This window comes from Anoplophora glabripennis, unplaced genomic scaffold (assembly GCF_000390285.2).
Source record: "Anoplophora glabripennis isolate ALB-LARVAE unplaced genomic scaffold, Agla_2.0 scaffold36, whole genome shotgun sequence".
Lineage (NCBI taxonomy): Eukaryota > Metazoa > Arthropoda > Insecta > Coleoptera > Cerambycidae > Anoplophora > Anoplophora glabripennis.
This window is the reverse complement of record NW_019416310.1, coordinates 647,245-662,223: the sequence shown is the minus strand read 5'-3', so window position 1 is coordinate 662,223 and position 14,979 is coordinate 647,245. Positions and strand designations below refer to the sequence as shown.

General features: G+C 32.4%; 1 protein-coding gene across 1 annotated transcript; it reads right to left on the bottom strand.

Annotated features, from left to right (window-relative positions):
* Positions 1-2,596: 2,596 nt before the first annotated feature.
* On the bottom strand, positions 2,597-14,101 carry LOC111691358 (prickle-like protein 2). Its single transcript, XM_023454031.1, has 6 exons — positions 14,072-14,101; positions 13,805-13,966; positions 10,666-10,830; positions 5,255-5,371; positions 3,359-3,464; positions 2,597-2,754 (listed from the first exon to the last, which is right to left on the bottom strand). Exons 1-6 carry the CDS (start codon positions 14,099-14,101, stop codon positions 2,597-2,599), a joined length of 738 nt encoding a protein of 245 aa, XP_023309799.1.
* Positions 14,102-14,979: the final 878 nt, after the last annotated feature.

Here is a 14,979-nt window from a genome sequence, read left to right as displayed (position 1 = left end):
CTAAAAACTCATATTCAATTATAAAACAGTGAAGACGTTGACAATATTAAAAATACTAAATTATAATAATTCGAATACAATTATTATTATAGTTATAGGTACATATGTTTTCTTTAACAAATAAATACCTGTTAATATTTAAAATGAAAAAAAAAATATCTTATTCATTCATGTGTCTAGGTAAAAAGATTAACAATTTTAGAATACAAATATTTCTCTATAAATCCACTGAAATTATGGCTAGCTATCTTCGTTTCGTTTGGAAACCGCTGACACAGCTTGAATTCCAAATATTAACCTAAAAATTTCGACCTTGCACGTCATCCCATTTCCATTCCCGAAGTGCTATAGTACTACGCGCTCCCATTTTATCTCAAAGTGGGTGAACATTTGAATGGTTAGCGATAATTTAAAATAATGAAAAACAGAATCATCGCAGAGGGCGTAAGATGACTTCAATCCTTAGTCATTGTTTTTCCAATCCGTCGCCTACTACACAATAGGCATTTAATTTAAGTAGTTAATAACTATTAGATAATGGGAAACATGTGGCTCGCGCTTGATTTAGGCGTCTGTGTATAATAAATGTTTTGACTACAGTGGGAGTTGCTTTAAAAATTGGGTTAGTAAGGTAACATATAATGCCCACGTTCCAAAGTAAATATCATATTTTTAAAAATGCAAAAATGGCTAAAAATATTTTTAATTTCATATTCATTTGGTATATAAAAATTCATAAGTAACTCGATTTGCTTTCCGTGTTCAATCAAAATGAAAAAAAAACTGCCATAAATAATATAATGTATTACCCAATAACTATTATTTTTAGAACAACACACTGTGTGGTTATTTACGTCTAAGTTCCTATATAATTAATGATTGTGTACATTAATCAAGTACATAAAAAAGTGAATAATTTGCTGTTAAAATAAACCACATTTTGAATACGTTCGAATCTGCTATTAATACATACACATTGTATCATTACTTTGCCGGTATGTTTAATGAAATTGATGGTTTCCAAATGGATATAAAGAAGTCAAAGATTTTTTTTAGTAAGAGGCTACGTTAACATTAATTATTCTGATTTATGCGTTTATTTTCATATCTACATCGTTCATTTTCCTTGTTCGCACTTAGGAAATTTACCCGAAAATCTTATGTTATTAAAGAATGCTACCTTTGTTTCGTAGTTTAAATAAAATAGGACTTCTCTAAAACTACTCATATCAAGTAAATTGCATGGATATTGGATGTTTTTTTAATGACACTCGCCATATAATTTTTACATGGATTACCTGGTTGACGTCAAAAATATCCTGAGGTAAAAGGAGATGGTCCAGTTGATGAGAGTAATTGTATCGTTGTCACTTTTTCAGCTATAGGATTTTTTTATTAGAATACTACGTGTTTGAATGGAATGCTCTCTTACTATTACAATGGTATAAGAATAAGTGGATCTAGCACTAGAAGGAAGTTATGACCTAATGTAGTGCGAGAAGACTTTCCAGACAATTAAATCTTTATTTTTTTAGGACTGTTATTCCGTGGCCTACGTATCTGGTCACCGCCATTTACAGACTTACATTGTACTTCCTTAGCCAGTATTTAGTCGAGGAAATAAAGCACTAAAAACGGCCTAACCTCTGAATTCTGTGTAGTAAGATGGATTGTGATGCGGTTTTTTGCATTCGATTCGTTAGACCGTCCAGAAAGTTTGTGACCCTATGTGATCAATGAGAAATGAAAATTGCATCGGTGCATAAGAAAAATGCATTTTTATAATTGAATTGAAATATTGACGAAAATGAGTTCAATTTTACTACTCGGGGGTTCTTGGGGCCGCTGAACACGAATATTACGACGGCAACGGTCTCCGAGGTACCTAGTGCCCAGGGTGGCCGGTTTCCACGTCGTCTCCTGGAGTTTTGTGGAAATTCGTTATAAACTTAGCCGAAACTCGTTATCTCGGGGTTTTTGAGACCATGGGACGTGTCTTCATTTACCCCTCGAAAGTGTTCGTATTTACCCCAAAGCATTTAATTTTTGGGGTAAATGTGGACACCTGTTTTAAACAAAACAAACCTGTTTTTAAAAAACAAACTATAAACTGCAATAGAATGTAATATATCTCTGGATTTATGGCACAGAATGGGTCACTTGCTGTATTAAATAAACACAGTTATGATATTTACCCAAAAAAACCCAGGTAACGAGTTTCGGCTAAGTTTATAACGAATTTCCACAAAACTCCAGGAGACGACGTGAAAACCGGCCACCCTGGGGCACTAGGTACCTCGGAGGCCGTTGCCGTCGTGATATTCGTGTTCAGCGACCCCAAAAACCCCCGAGTAGCAAAATTGAACTCATTTCCGTCAATATTTTTCGAGTTATAAATTTTTCATATTTTAACTCTTCCAGATGCAATTTTAAAAATGCATTTTTCTTATGCACCGATGCAATTTTCATTTCTCATTGATCACATAGGGTCACAAACTTTCTGGACGCTCTAACGAATCGAATGCAAAAAACCGCATCACGATCCATCTTACTGCACAGATTTCAGAGGTTCAGTGCTTTATTTCCTTGACTAATTTCACTGCAAACATTTGGAAGCACCGGATACCATTACGAAACGTCTCAGAGGAATATTATAGTCTGAGGTGATCATCGGGGTGGGCTTAAGCGGTCTGATAGCGTATTCGATCCCACAGAGCCTAACCCGAGAACAATACGGGCATGTCAGATTTCTAGCTAAGAAGAAGAAAGATAAGAAAATTGTAAATGCATGTCCTTTTACTTCTGGATGTCAAACTCGTAAGAGAGTTACACGAATGTAAGACATAAAAATAGTGTTTATTTTGATTTTCTACCCCTTCCCTCTTACAAGTATTCTTATTTGTTATTATATCAGAAAACGAAAAGTAAAAAGTTATTTTAGTAAATGGCATTACCTAAATTCCAAATTGGAATCATTTACTGGAAAGAATGCAGCAAAGTAATTTGAAAAGAAAGTATGATGAAAACCAATAGATTCCACTTCAATCACCATTCCTTTAACTCTCGACGAGAAGTGCCCATTACTTTTAACCGTCAAAGGATACTTTAGTGGAAATTGGAAATAATGCGCGAAAATGCTTGAAGCTCGTTCGTTGTTTTGTTGGAAATCGGCTAGTAGCCTATTGAAAGCAATTCAGTGAAAATATTTTAGTCTTTCGATGAAAAATAAAACTAGAAATTATGATTAATAAATTATTTCGTGGAGGCAAGGTAAAACATAGCAATGAAGTTCCCCACTGGTTCAATATAGGACTACCGCTTTTTATCTTTATACTAATAGAGCTAATCTTGATCTCACTTTCGGATTTAGATGGGGAACCATCCAGGGATTTAGTCGATATTTGTATAGAAAGGCATATCTTCCCCAGGGTTTGCTCCTCTCCTGGAGTCTGTGCTGTGCAGAACTAGGATGACGTAAAACAAATAGATTTAAAAAAATCTATTTTTATTAGTATAATTTACAGATTAGTTTATAATTATTATTAAATTTTCTGTTCCATAGGTTTCTGCAACCAAGACAGGTGACTTCAAATTTTATTATATAGTTTAATAGAGAACTACAATAAAATGATTGAAAAACAGTTATAGCCTAGGCGGTATCTGTTCTGGTTTGGGTGAATCGTATATCCACGGAAATTTTTGGCTTTTGTCTTTCAAATATCACTAGAAATGAACATTTTACTGTGCGTATAAAAAAAACGTGGGCTTAACTTTTGGCGGCACAATATGTTAAAAAAATTCGAAAATCTCATATTTTTCTTCCTATTTAATTATGTATCTTTTCAAGAGTTGATTTTAGGCGAAAATGGAAGAGGAAAAAAATGTTTTAATTAAATTTTACAAAATATGACTAGTTACAAATCGAATGAATCTGATTATTACAGTAAAAATCGAAATAATCGCAAAAATGGGGTTAAAAAACAATACTTTTTAGGGAATTTTTTTGGGGTATTTAAATTGGGTATAGGACCTTTATACTTGGCTCAAAAAAACTTCATGTTATGTAGAATCATCACACCAAATTTCATCAAAATCGGTTGTATAGATTTTGCATAATAATTTTGCAATCCAGATTTTGAAAAAAAATTTTCATTTTTTCAAATTTTTGCCAGCAAAAACCAAGGCCATTAGATACTTGAAAATTTAACCACATATGTATAGAAGAGCTCTCAAGCTTTCAAACTTTTTTTTAAAAATTCGAATCCGTCAATTAGGAGAGCTCTGGCGCTTGATTAAACATTGGTCGAATTTTTGTACTTATTAAGCAGAGAGCGCGGCCGCTTTGGCCTGCTCGAAATTGAATCGGCGAGTTCAAAACCGCGACGCGCTTAAAATTTTTTAATATCTTAGCTTCTAGAGGTCCGATTTTGATGATTTTTTTTAAATCGATGTCTCGCGATTTTTTCGATTTTTACAATAATAATCATGATTCATTCGATTTGTAACTAGTGATATTTTGTAAAATTTAATTACAAACATTTTTTTCCACTTCTATTTTCGCATAAAATCAACTCTTGAAAAGATACATAATTAAATATGAAGAAAAATATGACATTTTTCGATTTTTTTTAACATATTATGCCGCCAAAAGTTAAGCCCACGTTTTTTTTATGCGCATAGAAAAATTTTCATTTCTAGTTATATTTTAATGCCAAAAAGCCAAAAATCTCCCTGGATATACGATTCACCCAAATATGGGCTCTTTGAAACAGATACCGTCTGGACTATTACTATTTGAAAATTCATGAGTAGTTCTTTTAGGCGTATCATGAAGTAGCAGGTACTTTGCTTGTCTATTTTTTTTATGCGCCATCTTTTTCACCTGTCAATTTAAATTACATATTATTACAATAATTTTTAAATTCAACCCAATCATTATCAGATTTTCGGGATTGGCAGGCACCTTGGCATTTCACACTTAGCATTTTATTTTTCGATAAATCGAACTTTTAACACCCGTAATCCCATCCTGATCATAAAGCCGATATGCCTCCAAAGCCCATTCGCCCAAACACGACACATATCAGCGATCCTACCGACAAAATAACATCGGTATTCTCGAACAAAAAAAAGTGTTAATAGCCCAATTAGCCAACATTGTACAAGATGAAATTGCGAACTGCCGGAAGACGTCATTACCGGAGGATAATTGCAAGTTAAGTAAAAAAAGTGGGACCGCATGCACAACACTTACCTCATCGCAACCGGCGCACCTTGGCTTCATTTTTTCTGCGTAGTGCCTTTCGCAATAAATGCTATCCTCGTAGACGCAGTAGGCAAGGTCCACGAGAAGATCATCACAGGTTTTGCACTGAAAACAAAGAGAATATGGTACCTAATGATTTTTTTTTCGGATACAGTGGCGTTATAAACGAAATTAACACTTCAGTTCACTTCTTAAGTAACAGATTAATTTTTTCAGGGCGTTATAATATTGTATAGGGTGTAAAAAATTGAATGGTGAAAACCGTTTCTCTATGTCATTATTCGTATAAGAGATAAGTGTTTTTCACTTTTGGATGTACAATTTTTCGCTTGTAAAATTGTTTATACCTAAAAGAAATTTTTTTAAAGTGTCTAAAGATTAGAAAAGGGTATATATAAATAGCAAAAAAGTTATTTGTAACTGTTTTAAAATATACTTCAATTTGGTATTATTTTTCCCACCCTATGTTGGGTACATCCATGATACTGTCGCGGATTTACGTAGGTTGGTTGTTGGTCTTCTATCACAGCCTCACGAACGAGAAAATAGAAACTTCAGTGAAAAATTTCGAAACATCGGTGAAATGTTTGCGAATTCTTTTTATATATTCGGAATTGCTCTATGTGGTCGATATTCCTATTCGGCGGCAGGAACTTGGCCATATGAGCTTTTATATTAGAAAAATTGTAGCTATTCAAAACATGGGCGAATTTTGAATCAACCGACTGAAATTATGTATTAATTTATGTATTGTATTTATTACAATTGGACTGAATTGGCACTTATTGGAATTTATTAGTTTCATATGGAGTTCACACCCTGTATAACAAATTCACTGAAATAAATATAAAAATAAGTATTTTCAAAGAGAGGTAGTATTATGAAATGATATTTTATCGTATGCTTGTCTATTTGAAAACATAAAATGGTATAAACAAATAACAAATTATCTATTTATTTAACTAGAAACATTGTTTAGAAGCGAACATACTTTCATGTGCACTAGGTTTCAAGATTTTTAGGATCAAAAAACGTTATGCCAGTGTTGTTAGTAACAGCGATAAGATCTAGATCTACCAAACCATGCTTACTAAACTGGAACTAAAATATTTTTTTTATTTCCGGAGAAAATAGCAACAAGAGTTTTTTGTAGGACACAGGACATTTGAAAAATAATTTCGGTTATAACTGGAAAACCGGAAGATGTAGAAAAATATATCAAACGAAAAAAACCATTTAATAAGAATTAAATAATCAAAAGTTAATCCACATCGCAAAAAAAAACAAACGAAAAGAACACTCTGTATTTCTTAACCGAATGAAGATAACGAACGAAATGCAGTTGAATCTGTGACATTTTACAATTTTTTTTCAATTTCTTCGAGGAATATGAGACCCCTCAAAAACATGGAATTTTACGCACCCTATACAGGTGGTTCTTTGATAATAAATTTGCTAAAGTGTTTCGATTGCTTGATAAGAGCGACGTTTTATTTTGAAGTGGTTTTAGTTATTTTCATTTGTTGTACATTTTTCCTGGTATGGTATACATATTTCTACTCACTGGTTGCTTAGGTCAGCAGACTTCAAAGCTTTACTTAAGTTAAAGCTAACAAACAGACTACATACAAAATGTGACAATGCTTTATGTGACATTTTGATTAATCCTATCATAGTTAACGAAATTTGCAAAAAAATGTAAATTCAAGATTTAGTTGCACCACAATAAAAAAATTGGGAGAGATTAGAAAATAATTCATGGTTCTAAAAGAAGTATCATCCTGTAAATTATTTCTAATTCATACATTCCATACCTTGAAAAAGTGAACTTGAACAGAATGAACTTGAACAGATTATTTAAAAAAATCTCTAAAACTTTAGCACCCAATACCTCAAAAAAAAAAATTAAGCAATTTTTTCCTATTTTTAGTCAGAGAAACACCTGTAGAATTTTATCAATAGACTATTGCAAGATCATGCCATAGCAAAAGATACAAAAATATACATTGTGTTGCAATCGAAAAATGTTACTTATTTAGTTTTTTGGGAATGTTCCATTTTTTCAAACAAAATGTTGAAATATGTGGATTCTGTTTTGATTTTTGTCAAAAAAGATTCATTCATACATTATTTTTCAGAAACAAGCTCATGAAATATTAAAAAGCAGAAAGGTGACCATTTTTTGTTGTAAATTCGATCCAAACTAAAATCCAATACAGACAGATTTTGTCACGTCTGCTAAAAATATTCTAAATAAAGAACAAATGTTAAGCTTTATGCAACCAGTTATACTTTCACCTCAAAGATCGTGTTAATTTTCAGCACATTTGCCGCAGATCTGTCTTGGCTTAAAACCCTTATCAATTACATAAATAATTTAATATATTACCTGTTGTTTAATATAACTCACTAAAAACATTTATTAATTCTACACCTTGTCCACATATAGTGTGTTAATGATAAGTTTTGTCAAACTTTACTAATGAAAATAATTTTTGGGGTTTGTCATTTATCGTTACAGGGTGCTAAAAATCATATTTTTTTTTTGTAACAAAATGTGTGTGTTGTATTTCTGGAAAGTAACAGATAATGTTAAAGGTAGTCTTCTCTTTTTCAAGTGTTCTGCTTATTTATAACATTTTTCTAACAAGCTTAAAAACTTGTATCAAGACTGCTTCTGTTGATCAAGATTTCTGAAAAAAAAAGATAGTGGCAGATTTTGTCTCCTAAAATGGTTCCCTACCCACCTAGTAAATAGGTTTCTAGAGTATATTTTAAAATCATTAATTCATGGGAAAATAGTTCATATTAAAAAAAAAACATCAAAATTAAACAAATATAAATATAAAAGTTTTAGTACCCTATAACTTGCTATGGAATTGTAGAATAAAAAATTTTGCAATGCCAAATCCCAATTATCTTCACCAGTAGAATATGTCAGTGCCAAGCACATCATTAATACCTTGTATACTTCAAAAATAGTTAGTTGTATTTGAAATTAGTAATATGTATCAAAAAAAAATTAAAAAATCATCTATTCTGAGAAAAAATTGTTGTATTTTATGGAAATGTTTTTTTATTAATTATTTTATCCACAATCACCTTATAATCGGACTTTTATCCACACATATGAACCGTCTAATGTGATACTTTATCCACTAGTGGAATAAAGTAGCTTTATTTCACTAGTAGGATAATGAAAAAATAATAAACCTATAATAAATCAAATTAAATTTATTTACTTCTTAACATTTACATTTATAGTAATAGACATTTCGTTTTTTGTTTTATCACATCTAACCTCCTTTCCGTTAATAATAACCCTTGTAGCATTGTTGCTATCATTTTCGGAACGTGAAGTTTGAGAAAAATTTATCTCTTCTTGTAAGGAACAGCTATATTTTCCTTGGATTTTCCTTACAATATCAAATTTGTTAGATATAGACAGGAGCTCTTCAATCCACCATGTCATTTGATGGTTGTAAGATCAGCACCTTTATTGGCCAATAAAGTTGTTGAAGTGCACCTCATACAATGGACAGTATATGCTTCTAGATTTGCGATATTCAGGAATAAAACAACTATTGAGGGTACCTTCGCCAATATGTTGATACCAACAGGCTGAGAAGTACATTTATTGATTGATGTATCTTAGAAAGAATGTGTGTTGTGTTAGGCGAATTGGGCGCAGAGAAATATATTTTCAGCATTTTTCAAGAATTATATTTTCAGCATTTTTCAACAGCATTCACGCAAAATCGTTCTTCTATAATTGTACTTTTCCTTGAAATGTCCGTCTTGGTGTTAGGCATTGAAATAACAAGGTAACTGTCAACGTCTTGTACATCTTTAATTTTAAAATTTGTCAATTCGAGCATCGACACGCACCAGAAAACCCCATTATTAGTGCAACTTAAAATAATTCGAAGTTCACTGTATATGGAAAAGGTAAAGAGATATTACCTTAATCATTAAATATTCTTTATCCGAAGCTCCAGTAAAAAATTCTTCAATATGTGCTCTTTCCAATACTGCAGCTTTTTTTGACATATTTTCCAATATCTATATTTTTGTAGATCTTTATAGTAGCCTTCAACATCGAATACTTCGACCACATAGATGAAATTGCATATTTCTTCTTCAAATTTAAAAAATACGATAATAGCATGACTTTTTCATTTATTGTCATTCGTCTCCGTTTATTCTCTCCATTCGTTAAATTCGGCAAACATTTTTTCGTAATGTTTCCTGGATTTCGCTAGCAATAAATGGAAAATTGCTTCTTGAGCGTCTTCAAAAACAGCCACAGCAACACAATTACTTTCTTGCATTTTTACCAAATTCAGATATATAGAAGTGTTTATTAAATAATTGACAATAAACAACGTTCAATAGCAACCAGTAGGTATAACAAAACCTACCACGTTTTATTGAGTACTAGCAAGAAATATCAAGTCGTGCGAATATTTTTTTATTAAATTCCAATAATTCTGACTCCACAAATATGATTGTGATGTGATTGTAGATAAAACGTTGTATTGCATTCGTGTTTTAATTAATTGTCTTCTATCCACTTAAGAATATTAAACGCTCGAACTACGGTCTCGCGTTTAAACATTCTTGCGTGGATAAAATACTACTTAAAACTCTCATACAATAAATAACTATTAACGTGCTATTTTTTCAGGTTTCAGTTTTAAATTAAAAATACTATTTGCATTATTCCAATGTTATGGAAAACATAAATAATCCCTCTCTCTCTCTAGAACAAATTTAATGCTTGTTGAAATAACATTGAAGTTTTATGAAATCGAATTGAACGGTTATGAATTTTAATTCATTTTCTGAAAAATAAATAATTTCCCTTTTGATATTAAATTTACTAAGATTCCATATCCAGACTATAGTAAAATAAGAGGACCTCTCTATACACTTTCAATATTTTTAATATCTGGGAAATTTTTGAAGAAAATAATATCTAGTAGAGATATTTATGTTTTTACTTTGCTTATGCCAATACTTATATTCGGTATGCCAATACTTTCAAACAACAAGCAACAATTTATGATGGAAATTTTGGTATTTTAATGTAGGTAAACAAGAGCCCCACGTGCTCTTTATTGTAAACCATAAATATTCATCAACACTATAAATCTTTCACCATTATCATGTTACTTCATCCCATAATCATCCAACGCCTACTACGACTTGTCCCATTCCCCTCGTTTCCCATTCTGATTCTACAGTCTTACTCTACTCCGTACGGCATAAAATAATGAACATCGGATTTAAAATATTAGACATACCATTACACCAAGAACTAATCAAACTTTATTACCCCGCGGAGACCGACGCGTCGTTATTCGCAATTATAAGGGGTTTATTCCCTGGAAACTTACCTTAAAACACGCCGGATGCCACACGGCGTCGCCCAACCTGGGGGCGGCGACGCTGATCTGCGTGCCGTGGATGGGCTTAGAGCAGTCTGCGCACATGCTGTTCGGAGGTGTGGCCTTGGCGATGCCAACGTCCAGGGCCACCTGGTTGCGGCCCGATATGAAGTCCTGAAAGGAAAAATGATAAATGAATGAATGTTATCCTGTGGTATAATAACACCGCGAACAATTCCCGTGATAAATTATGACGTGGTGGTCATTAGCGTCTATACCCGTGACGTCACTTCAGTGGTGGCAGATGTCATTGGTTGAGTAATAATATGAAACAGTATATATTTACCGAGATATCTATTTTATAAAAATATCTTTTCTGGAAATGAATTCCTATTTTAGTTAATATATTCCTTCTTTTGCCGTAATATACATGGTGTTCCTAAATAAGTGTCGCAACGGAACACTGATATTCCTCTTGTAAAAAGAAACATTCTTTTCCTCTTCCATTTTTCTCTCCAGGCTTTCGTTTTCGAGATACCCTGTGTCAAAATTTTCATTTTTTTTTTAATTTTTTTGCCAATATCTTAGGAACCGTTTGAACTTCAGGACTGAGTTTTTGTACACGCATTACCACTATTTATAGCTACTTTTTTGCACCCTTCGAATTCGTTGAAAGTGCCAGTGCTGGAGATTTTAAGGTATCGTAAGGGTTTCCCCCCCCCTAACTTTTACGCCACTGGAAAAATTGACATTTGAGAGCAAAATCTAAAGCGCCAATGAATTTTACACAAAAAGAGTTCTCTTGGTTCATTGCTCTAAAGTCAACCGTTTTCAAGAAAAATGACATTTTATGAACAAAAAACAAACATTTTGCTAGCGTTTCGAAAATATTTTGTGATTCGAAAGATAGATAGTAATAATTAACAAGTTTAACGAAATTCAACAACATTTGCCACAAGTAGCTATTAATAGTGGTAATGTGTGTACAAAAGCTCAGTCCTGTAGTTCAAACGTTTCCTAAGATATTGGCAAAAATCTGAAAAAAAGTTTTGACACCGTGTATCTTGAAAACGAAAGCCCGGAGAGAAAAATGGAAGAGGAAAATAATGTTTCTCTTTTCAAGAGAAATATACAGTTTTCCGTTGCGACACTTATTTAGGAACACCCTGTATAATTTTAGACAGGCGTGATCGAGAATAGAGTGTAAAAAATTAGGGGATGATACAACATAAAAAATAATTTCTTCCTATAGACAATGGGATATCGTCATTTACTTTGATGGTACAGAGCGCCAAAGAGGATTTTTTGTTAATTAAATTTTAGCCATGTTTTTGCCATAAAGTGTATTGAAATTTGAGATCGTAAGTATTTAAAGATGTTAAATGCGCTCCTTTTGTTGGTTTTTGATCTCGCTTAAGGTCTCTAGCTACTACCTCACCTAGTAACATATTATGAGCGTTTTACATTCATGTTAGGTATACTATAAAATTCGAGATAAAATTTCATTTTACACAAAGAAGTACTGAAAACGCATGGTTTTTAAGAAAAACCACGATTGTCCTAAAGCCAGTCAACTTCTGTTCCTTAACATACAAGATGTCCGCAAACGAATGGGTCGTACTTCAAGAATAGCTTCCTTGGATAAAAATAAACCGATTTAGATCAAGTTACCATAGTAAGATTTTGCTCCCTTAAAATGTTAAGGGCCTTAAAAAAATCTTATTTAATTTCAGAACTAAAAATGATTAAATGAATTGTCTAAATATAACACAGCTCCACAAAAAAAAAATCGAGAAATTTACCCCTGGAGTCTGACTATGTTTATCATATGTTTTCGGGGTCGCTGAATCCAAATTCTGGGTCCATTTAACCCCGTCACGTCAGAATTTTTCATAACCTCAAAAAATAGGCCCAAAACGCAATAAATCCTCTATCCATTGAGCACTCAACCCCAATAACCCCAGAACCCCTTATCTCCTTAAACCCCCGTAACCTCAAATTCTTGAGCTTTAAACCTATACCAACGAATATAGATCTCTTATAGAAGAACGATCAGGGTTGGAAATCGTCGACGAAATCTTGGTGGACGTGTACAGTATGTTATAGATTTCTAACCCAACCTATGAGCGTTCTTCTATAAGAGGTCTATATTCGTTGTCTATACTCTTTAATAGCCTATAACCCCATAACCTCATAACCCAAATCAACTCTTATGAGTCAAATCTTCGGACATCATTGGTGTATTACTTATACTTATAGTAATACTAGGTTATGAGGTTATGGGGTATTAAAGGGATTAAGGGGTTATGGGGTTATTGGGATTAAGTGGTCAATTTATTGCGTTTCTGGGCCTATTTTTTGAGGTTATGAAAAATATTGGAGTGATGGGGTTTAAATGAACCCCGAATTTGGATTTTGCGAGCCCGAAAACAATAACAGACATAGTCAGACTCCAGGGGTAATTTTCTCGATTATTTTTGTGGAGCATTGCAAAAATACATACCTGATATATTAAAATTATTGATTAGTGATTAGTGAGTGACTACAATTAGTGATTAGCGTTTGTCAAGGGTGATAATAGGACAGCAAGAATACAGAATATTTCTTTTCTTATTTAACAATTTCAATATATTAGTTTATGTGTTTTTGTATTAATTATATTTAGACATTTCACTTTTAGTTTTTATTTTGGACAATTATTTGTTACTACGTAGATATTGTCGTCTGATAATTCAATGCTAGTTAGGGCATGTAGCTCATGGAGTAGTTGATTCCCGCTGTATCAGCAGTTAGGAGTCTGTGGGGTTGGATATCTTTTGCATACCATTTCTGACATCGAAGAGCATTGACTTCCTTTGATGAGATTTAAAAAAAAATTAATTTTGTTGGAATTATCTAAATCGCTTCAAAATAGAGTAAAAAAATGTGAAAGCCAATAAATAATATATATTTTAATTGATTTAAATGCGGGCTCCGGCTTCATTTGTATGTACGTTTAGAGACTGATTAAACCACTGGTAGTGACGTCAGTAGGTGATGATACATCAGATGGGAAGCTCTGCATTGCTACTTTAGATATTAGAGAGCACATAAGATACCTACATCATTCGTATGGATATGGAGAACGAAAAATTGGCATTTTATTTACCTGATAACTACTAGCGTATTCGGGTTCGACGAATTTGCAGGCGCTTAGTGACAGATCTTGCTTGGGGAGTTGTCTGACTATCCGTTGGGAGCGAAGCATCTCTCCTTTGGAGCCGAGTTTTGGAACTTCTTCAGAAGGCAGTGTGGAATAATATTGGTCAACCTGGAAATAAAGACAGATAGAAGTAATAATATTAAATTAAAAGAAATATATTACATATGCAGAAGGATGTATAAAATGTTTCTTAACTAAATACTTTTTAATTACAGTATAAAAAGATTTTCTTTGTTCATACATTTCGATAACTGCATAAATAATAATATACTATTTAAATAGAATTATTCTAAGGGACCAACTTTTTAATTTATGGTATCTCGTTTTATATGGGCATTTTCTTATAAACATTCTGTCCAGCATATATGTTTGTGTTTGTTTTGAAACTAAAAACGAGAATTTGAACATGGAATTGACTAGATCAAAACTATAGAAGCGTGCTTTTCAAAATCATATAAATTACTGAACCTCACAATATTTCTGATTATTTGTAACAGTTTGATGACTATTTATGAAAATACTATCAACATGTACAGATAAAACAATAATTCAGACTTCCAGTCATACGAATCATTCTATATTCACCTGCAGTCTATTAATTGTTTTATTTATGGATAATAAAACAGAAATCAATAAAATTTATAGCTAAAACCTACACAATACGGCTTCTGGGTATAGTTAGAAACATGAATGAAATAAAATTTGTATCGATGTATTTATTTTACAATTTTCTTGAGTTCACTACTTTGTATCCAAAGTAATTAATTATACTTGCAGATGTTTTTTAAAAATATGTTACTCAAGAAATATAACGACAAAAATAGACACAATTATGGTAAAATAAACAATGCTTCCCCCGATAACTTAGAAGATTACTTAGATGTCCTTCTTAGTCCAGACGGTAACTGTTTCAAAAAGCCATATTTGGGTGAATCGTATATCCACGGAGATTTTTCGCTTTTTGGCTTTCAAATATCACTAGTAATGAAAATTTTTCTATGCGCATAAAATAAAACGTGGGCTTAACTTTTGGCAGTACAGTATGTTAAAAAAATTCTTCCTATTTAATTATGTATATTTTAAAGAGTTTATTTTAGGCGAAAATGGAAGAGGAAAAAAAT